General features: G+C 37.2%; 1 protein-coding gene across 1 annotated transcript; it reads left to right on the top strand.

Moving 5' to 3' along the window:
- The first annotated feature begins 6248 nt into the window (after nucleotides 1–6248).
- LOC138875275 (uncharacterized) lies at nucleotides 6249–8750 on the top strand. Its single transcript, XM_070154099.1, has 5 exons — nucleotides 6249–6311; nucleotides 6377–6547; nucleotides 6642–6873; nucleotides 8608–8661; nucleotides 8746–8750. The coding sequence occupies exons 1-5, from the start codon at nucleotides 6249–6251 to the stop codon at nucleotides 8748–8750; spliced, it is 525 nt and encodes a 174-aa protein (XP_070010200.1).
- Nucleotides 8751–9463: the final 713 nt, after the last annotated feature.

The raw sequence follows: 9463 nt of genomic DNA, 5'->3' as shown, positions 1-9463 counted from the left end.
TACTCTCGTTGCTTATACCATTTGTATAAATTTAAGTACTTTAATGCATCCTCATTACTGCTCATCTTTAGAATGACGACCTAATCTCATCTCATACTTTGTGACTTTTGTCCATCCATTGATGATTTATCTCAGTATTGATATACAATATACCACTGATAACTTAAAACTTCATACGTAATACTTTGCCACAAGGGCTTACGTTACATCAAGGAATATTCGAAGTGATTCCCATAGTCGTATTTCATAGTATCTCAGCGTGATTCACCATATGACGGTATCCAAATTTCGTGCCGCCACCAAAATCTTTTCTCCTTATCTTTTTTTTTCAAATCATTATTCAAACGAAGGCCCAAACGTTATCCTTTATCTATCACAATTATACCCTCATTTTATTACCAGGTTGGCATTTAATTACTTCTAAATGCTATTAATCTTAGACTCCTTTGAGTTCATTCAGGCTATACTGAACTTTCAATAACTTAGAGAAACCATCACCTCTCTTATTTCCATGGAATAAATCCCGAGTACTTATCCATTATCGTCACCTTTTCACTTGCCTTTCCTCATCCTTACTCATGTTTACTTAAAACTGTGTCGCTCTACCATTCTTTAGCTTGCGACATATACATGTCCATTTATACTACTCGCAACTTTCCTTCAACTTGCTTGCACTATTTCCTTATGTTATTTTGGAACATCGAGTGAGACAACACATCGTCTCCAACTTTTCTCTACTCTCTTAACTAGATCTCTTAGTATTTAAAAACTATAGGCTAGAAGACATGTCGTCGACGATGCCACAATCACTCCTGGTTATTGGATTCCCGTGCTTATAGCCTTCTATCCAAAGTATGGACTATTCACGATCTTCTACCTTTGAGTATCTCGTACGTTGTTCACTTTTACCTTTTTTACCTTAAAATTTTGCATCGTATCTTCTATCTCTTTCCTGACCTCCCTTCCACCTAAGTCAAATCACATCCATAACTTGAAGCTCTATTATAATACTCACACGTCTGCTACATACACAATCCGAAGTGAGCTTCGTACTGACTTCTTATGAGGCTAGTACTTCTTCTAACTAGCTTTCTTATAGAGCCATTATTGATTATGGTTGTTGTGTTATTTCTCTTGAACATCTGATATTAAGAGTGATTCTGTCATGTTCTCAAGCACAACTTCTATAATTTTTCTAGGTCCAATAATCAAACTCCTGATTTACTTGGGTGTTGTAATTCTTTAGCTTCCTCTTCCTTCTGATCAACCTTTATGTAGGCTTAAGTTATCTTCTGATCTGTGGATCATGGTATCAGTTATTACCTTAGCCTTTCATGGGCGTTATGGAATATCCATGATAAAATCTTCTAACAATTCAATCCTCTGTCTATGCCCTGTTCTCAATTCTTCTTTTTAACTTATACCGGAGTCTTCTATGGCTGTATGATTGTCATCAAATATAATGCTCCAAAATCTTGAGTGTAATCATAACGTAGTAACTCTGGATCATTGATCGAATAAATCATTTCTTTCTATCTCAGCTTTCTTTAAACGTGTGCAATTACTTTTCATGGTCTTTATGCCCCTTGTTGCATGCATACTTAACTCATCCTAGTTCCCACACATGCCAGAATTTTTGTGCAACTCATATAGTCTCGAATATTACCTTCGATCTTTCTCCTGGTTCATTAGCCACGGTAGGTGCCCCTTTCTTTTGGAGGGCATACAATTTTTGTTGTGAGACTGCTTTTACATGACCATTCCTTCATTGAGTCATTGTGCTTAGGTTGAAACCTTCTTTCTCATTTCCTCAACTAGTCCTTCACTATAGTACTTAGGGAGGATCCTCTGACTCTTGTAAAAATGCGAGTGTATTATATCGTATACTTGACAGATATTTTGTTGTCCTTCCTTGCCTATACTTATTCATAGTTACTTATCTCCATGCCCTTGTGCTTGTGGGGTTGCTTCTGGACTGATATTTTGACTGTTTTCCTAGTGGCACTCTCTTTTATTTCTGTAACACTCATACAACACCTTTTTAACTTCTCCAACTCCTATATGAATATATCTCAAGTATTACAATGTCATAACTACGGGGCTAAATTATCCATGTTGGGGTTTACTACATTTATCTTGCATGATCTGCTGATTTGTCTGTAACTTCTTGTCTAGTCATGACAAGGCTCTTCCTGAATCAACTACTAACTACTCGTTGGCCCATTCTCATGTCAATATTCCGTGAAATCTTTCTCGGGTTATTTCCTTTGTCTTAACTTGTGTCTCGCACTGACTCTTTTTCTATCAATAACATCTCGGGTAGGGACCTTTACTTCCTCGCATTGACGTCGTATTTGCATAATGTTCTAGAATTGTAGTATATAGGTAGGAGATACATAAGTGTAATCTTATTCCTTTTTCATGTTTACCGCATTCTTCATTTAACATTCCATGATTACAAGAACCCCTTGAGTCTGACTACATGCCACATCAAGGAATATTCCCCCCTTTAGGGGAGTACTAAGATTTAGCAATACGATGATATACCTGTAGATGTTCGATCTCTTCAGCCTTGGCATCTTCTCACATTATCGATGACCCTTACTCACCTTACAGTAATCCTTCTGTACCAAGAAAACGAAATTTCTTACTCGCAAGGGTGGCACCTAGTGTAACTAGCACACATAGTCCATTAAGCTTAACTTTGCTCACATTGGTTGCTTTAGGGAAGTGTCTTCCTGAATAACAATTTTTTGAATTTCTCCTAAATCTTCTTCTGTTGTCCATTCCACTATCGCCGGAACAAAATCTGAAATTCTCATGATGCCGACTATTATCAAATCACTCAGTCCCTAAATTTTTTTGTCTTGTTCACCCGTCTATACTGATTTCTATTACTCTAGGATCTAAATTTTCCATCTAGTAGTTGCGTTGGAGTCATGAGCTCATTCATAATGCTTCTCATCTCTCTTTTTACTTCCTTGCTAATATTTATGCCTAACACTTTCCTTTGAAAAATTTAACATGGCATTCTTTTGCTTTTAACTCCCCTTGCTCCATCTATTGGCTCTTCGGGTTGCCAAGCATTCTCGTGCTACTAGGGATAGGAGCTGTAGTAAGGTAATATTTATCCCTTCAAGGCTCCCAGTGCCTATCTTTTTAGTACTCATACCTAGCTGTACTATTTTAGAGTGCACCATTTAGGTGTCTCATAGAGAGATCTATTAGCAGATTTGCAATATCCTTCGGAAATGTCAACTGATGCAAATATTTCATCCATCATATCTTCTTATACTAATTCTATTAACCCCCATTGGGCATATCTGCAATGGGTGTGACCAATTGTATATACATCTGTTATAATTGAATATAACACAAAAAGCTTATGTTCTTCTGCCTCAATTATAAACGCTGTTAACCTTCATTAACTGGGCACCTTATACGCTTCTTTATCTTGCTTCTTTTTCTTGTTGAAACTTGTATTTATATCCTTAATCTCTCATTATCTTTCACCATAAAGATGGATAGACATTCTTGCCTTAAGGCTTCTTAGCAGAAAGCTTACACATTTCAGCACACACATGATCTGCTAAAAACCTCACATTTACTTATCGTAGGCATCATACAAAAATCCAATTACTCTAACTCAGCTCGTCCACAACTATCTCTCTTTCCAACCTTCATTCCGGATGTAGGTATCGTTTTATTACGAATAAAAATATTTCTGAATTTAAATTCCTATAAGTGAGCTCTATCACACGATCTAGAGTAAGAAGAAAGAGTGAATATCCTAAATGCCCTGTCGCCTCCTGCTTATAAGTAGTGTGCATGGCACACCCATAAACAAGACTCTACTAGACACATCTTGTAGACATCCTTAAGACAGAACTGCTCAGATATCACTTTTGTCATGCCCCGAACCTGGGGGCGAGACCGGCACCCAATGCCTTACCTATCCTTGCGTACAAACTTGCAACTAAGGGAATCTGAGCATATGATGTCATACTTTGGCCATGGGGCACATTGTAAGATAACTGTGAATGGTGACTAAATGTTAATATAAAACTGGGCCGACAAGGCCGTCATAACTATTACAGCTGACAAACCAACCAAAGATATATAGAAGGCCTGCAAGCCCAACATATTGCATTAACTGACAGGATATGTCTACAAGCCTCGATTGATGGATATACTATGATAAGAATAGCTCCTCGACCTACTCATAACATATATACATATATATACAGGATATACATAGGGCTCTAGACTGGAAACTCCGAAAGACATGGAGCTTACTGATCAAGCTAAACTCGAGTAACACTTATTGAAGAGGCCTACCCGTCTGTCTATCTGACCTACATGCATGAAATACAGCGCCCCCACAAAAGGGATGTCAGTACGAAATAATGTACTGAGTATGTAAGGTGATATACTGAAAGCTGAAACTGAATTGATAATATAATAACTACAAGTAGTTGGAAGTCAAAGGTAATTTGAAGATATGTTTACCTGCTGATACAGACTCAACTCTCTTGATATAGTAAGCAAAAAAGTTGTTTGGCACAATAAGGCTCTCTATACGTATAACTGCTCTACCGTAGTAGGCTCGCTCATAGGCGCTCGACCATACTAGGCTCTGTATCTAGACCAACTGGGCTCGCTCATAAGCTGTAGTAGGCTCGGTATATAACTTACCATTTGATCAGAGGTTTCCCAATAGGGGCATGCCTATCGATTATAACTCGATGGTAATGAAAGTACTGTAATACTGTATATATAGACTCTTTGCTCACTTGAATGTATGAAGAAAATACTCAACTTAATATGAATTCTCCATAAGGAGAATATGGTAATTTACAAAACTAGAAAAAATATACGTAACTTGCGAGACTTGAAAAATATACGCAAATTCCAGGATATCAATTTCTCTTTATGCCGTATTATCAAACTTGTATAATGACGAGATCATGCCAAAATGAAAGAAGGACTTAGACTTAACATACCCGGAATAGGGAAAAATCCATATAATACTCCGTTGGAAACCTTCATGGATTGAACTTAGAAACCAAAAATCAGATTAAGCCTCTGCGCTTTGAAATATGAATGGAATTGCTTCTGATGAAGCTTTTTTTTAATCAAACTGCTTCTGCTTCAACGTTTCCTTTATGATAAATTAACTTCCAACACTTCAAATTAAGAATTGAATCCTTCTTGCTTTTTTTAAAAATTTTCAAACTAAAGTTTTCTATGAAATGAAATCTTGGATGAAAATGGTTCTTCTTCTTAACATTTTGGTTTTTAAACCAAAAACAGAATGTGGTTTGTTCTTTGGTAGAAAATACATGTTGATAACATTTGAATAAGTTACTGAAACTTCCTTCTTCATTTTAATTATTCAAAAATGAATTTGAAGGGTTTTCTTAACCTTTAGGAGGGGCCCCCACTTTTTACCTTAGTTGGCCACCCAATTCTCTAAGAATGACACCTTGAATAATGATATAAGAGTCATATATTATGACTTTGTGGGCTGCCACGTTTTGGCTCCTTAGTCTTATCTAAAGACTTTGATCAATCAACCATTATTTATTAATTAACTAGTTAATTCCCCCATTATTAAATAATTCACATAATTATGGATTATCTCAAATTACTTAAAATACTACTCACTTTTAACACACCTTATACACCTTATTACCATGGTCATGTACTACCGTATATGATACTAGTTCATAAATACCGAGTATTTTAGCTCGGGCCGTATTTTACCCCAAAATGCCAAACTGTGACGAAAATTCATTTTCTTTGACTTGCTTCTCCTTTCATCTTCACGAATTTACTCATCACTTGTTTGAAATAGCATTATCCTTATGATCTCCAAATATTATTTTTCTTGGACTTATGTCTATTACCTTACGACAAATTCAACGTAAAATATTGCAGGGTGCAACATTGTCGTAAATTATTACTACAAAGTGTAACATCATCTTAGTGTAATACTGTTGGGTGTAATACTGTTGTAACTTATTACTACGAAGTGTAACATCATCGTAATGTAATACTGCAGAACGTAACATCATCGTAATATATTACTACAGAGGGTAACATCATCGTAATATATTACTACAAAGCATAACATCGACGTAATACTGCGGGGAGTAACAGTTTCATTGATTTCGAGGGGTTCATGGGACCAATTTCTTCCGCTCACGGAGTTTGCTTACAATAACAGCTATCAGTTGAGAATTCAAATGGCTCTATCTGAGGCTTTATATGGGAGACGATGTAGATCTATGGTGGGTTGGTTTGAGCTGGTGAGTCTAGGCTATTGGGTACTAACTTGGTTGAGGATGCATTAGACAAGGTTAAACTAATGCAGGAGCAGCTTCGCACGTTGCAGTCTAGACAGAAGATCTATGCCGATAGGAAGGTCTATGATGTGTCATACATGGTTTGGAAGAAGGTTCTGCTGAAGGTTTCACCCATGAAGGGTGTTATGAGGTTTGGGAAGAAGGGAAAATTGAGCCCTCGGTTTATTGGTCCGTTTAAGGTACTTCAGAGGATTGGGGAGGTCGCTTACAAGCTTTTCTTGCCACCTAGTTTGTCAAGTTCTGCATTCAGTAGTTCATATTTCTATGCCCTAGAAGTATGTCAGTAATCCGTCTCATGTTTTGGATTTAAACACGGTTCAGTTAGATAGTGATATGACTTATGATTTGGATCCGGTGGCCATTTTAGATAGGCAAGTTCGAAAGTTGAGGTCAAAGGATATAGTTTTTGTGAAGGTGCAGTGGAGAGGTCAGCTCGTCAAGGAGGCTACGTGGGAGACTGAGCTGGAGATGCGGAGCAGATATCCACACCTATTTGTGACTCCTGGTATGTTTCTAGACACGTTCGAGGAGAAACGTTTGTTTACGAGGGGAGGATGTAACGACCCGATGGTCATTTTGAGAGTTGTAGCCCTGTTCCCCCATTATCTCCTCCTTATGTGCTTTACAATTTTTATTTGACTTACCGGGTTAGTTTGTTCGGTCCGAAAGGGTTTCATAATGAATTGAGACACTTAGTCTCATAATTGAAAGCTTAAGTGGAAAAAGTTGACCAACTTATGCGTAAACGACCCTAGAATTGAATTTTGATGATTACGTTAGCTCCATTGAGTTATTTTGGACTTAGGAGCGTGTCTGGATTGTGATTTGGAGGTCTGTAGTAGAATTAGGCTTGAAATGATGAAAGATGGAATTTTTAAAAGTTTGACTGGGAGTGGACTTTTTGATATCGTGGTTGGATTTTCTTTTCGCAAGTTGGAGTAGACTTATGGTGTCATTTATGACTTGTGTGTAAAATTTAAGGTCAATCAGATATGATTTGATAGGTTTTGACGTTGTTTGTTTTCAAAGTTCATTAGGCTTGAATCCATGTGCAATTTGTGTTTTTGATGTTGTTCGAGGTGGTTTGAGGATTCGACTAAGTTCGTATGATGATTCAAGGAGGATTCGACTAAGTTCGTATGATGTTTCAAGATGTGTTAGTATGTTTCAGATGATTAACGGATCGACTTTTGAAGTTGTAAGATTGTTGAAGAATTCCATTGCTGGTGTAATCGCACCTGCGGTGTGGGGATCGTAGGTGCGAGCCCGTAGAAGCTGGAAGAGAGCCTCAAATGTGGGCAAGGGAGTGATAAGTAGAGGTCGTAGTGCTAAGATTCTTTTGCACCTGTGTGGCCCCAAATGCGGTAAAGAGGGTGCAGAAGGGGAGACAGATGGGTTAAGTGACTTCTGCAGAAGCGGAGTTTCCTACGCAAAAGAGGGACCGTAGAAGTTGTTTTTGGGACCGCATGTGCGGTTTAACTGGGCAGAACATATAAATGCTAGGGTTTGCGATTTTGGCTTCTTCTTAATATTTTGGACTTGTAATTGGGTGATTTTTTAGAGACATTTCGAAGGGATTTTTGAGGTTAGTCACTTGTAATTAAATTTCTTCAATAATTATTTATCCCCATTGATTTTCACACCTAGTTGGTGTATTTTTGAGATGTAATTATGATTCCCCATTGATTTTCTCACCTAGTTGGTGTGTTTTTTAGGTGTAATTATCTTTCCCCATTGATAGTCATGTGTTACAGTTTGAAGTTAAGCGAGTTGTGGAACAAAAGTTGGCAAAGGACATCACAACTTACATTCATAAATGTGCTAAAAATTAGGTAAAATGTAGAGGATCTTTTCTACCAATATACTTGGACATATAGTATTATCCACATACAAAATTGAAGATATACGAGTCTATTTTCTACAGCATTAAATCATTCATCGATACGCCATCAGAGTAGAGAGATATTTGAAGTTTTGCGCGACTGCGATGACTGCATAAGTGACAAGTAGGTGTGTCACTGAAGCTTTTTTAGCAATGCATTTCTAGTGTTATATGAGGTCTTTTTAGGATATATTATATACCGAATTGAAGGTGTTGGAATGTAGTGTCCAACGCACTTAGCCGTTCGTTACTATGACATCCGAATAAAAAGATATAAGCATCGGAAGATGGGCCAATGCTAGGGTGCTAAGCTAGCACCTCTTTGACTTTCCAATGTTGATATATGTATATGTATAGATCTTGGGGTTTCAAAGCTCTCTTCTAGGGTTTCAAAGAATATTAACATCCCAGGTACGAAATCAAGAAGTGATAACATTAGAACGATCCCTACGACATAAGTATCATTATATCGCCTCTTTTTTTTTTTTTTTGTAGTTTGAGTTTTGGAAGGTACTTCATAGTTAACAAAATGTCTAAATTATTTATTTATGCCTTAAATATCAATGAAAGTTGATAAATTTGTTTCGTAATAGGTATAACTCGCAGGATGTTGACAGAAGCCGTGAGATCGATTTGTTTTACTTTTAGGGGGCTGTTTTGTAGTCCACTCGTGTTGGCCTATTCTGCTGCTGATTTATGGAGTTTAGAAGGATAAAAGGGCATGGAGAAATTTCACATGTGGTAGGGTAGTAGGCTAGTCGCTCGTTGTTGCATTGAAGGTCTTGAATTGGGGTTTTTAAGTTGTATCTCTCATATTGTAGGCTTGAGGGAGCAGTAAAATCAGGGGAAATGCTGCCCGTTTTATTTTAGAATCGAGTTATCATTTGAGATATGTGATATACTAGCGCCATCTAAGTTGTACATGTATTTATTTGTTATAGGGTTGGTGTGCTAGCTGTCAAATGATTGTTGTTGAGTTTCATTGACGACTTGAGGTATCTTAAGGCTATCCCTTCATTCTTTTTTGCATGATCGATATGATACAACGAAACGAGCAAGCATGCAACTCTCACAAATGATTCTATTCTTAGAAGTACTAGAGTTGCCTATGTTCTTGATTCCCATATGTCGTACTATCATATCCTCTATTCATGGGTCTCAAACAATATTTAAGTTGATAAAGTTTATTTCATAGTATTAACCGAAAGCATGG

Source organism: Nicotiana sylvestris, chromosome 8, assembly GCF_000393655.2.
Source record: "Nicotiana sylvestris chromosome 8, ASM39365v2, whole genome shotgun sequence".
In the NCBI taxonomy this organism is placed as follows: domain Eukaryota; kingdom Viridiplantae; phylum Streptophyta; class Magnoliopsida; order Solanales; family Solanaceae; genus Nicotiana; species Nicotiana sylvestris.
This window is presented reverse-complemented; position numbering and strand designations above follow the sequence as displayed.

Bases quoted from the DNA above. Each gene is read 5' to 3' on its own strand.
- LOC138875275 (XM_070154099.1), top strand. From the start codon at position 6,249: ATGGCTCTATCTGAGGCTTTATATGGGAGACGATGTAGATCTATGGTG. The intron at 6,548-6,641 runs GTACTTCAGAGG...TCTATGCCCTAG, and splicing joins GGTTTATTGGTCCGTTTAAG to AAGTATGTCAGTAATCCGTC. The intron at 6,874-8,607 runs GTATGTTTCTAG...GTATATGTATAG, and splicing joins ACACCTATTTGTGACTCCTG to ATCTTGGGGTTTCAAAGCTC.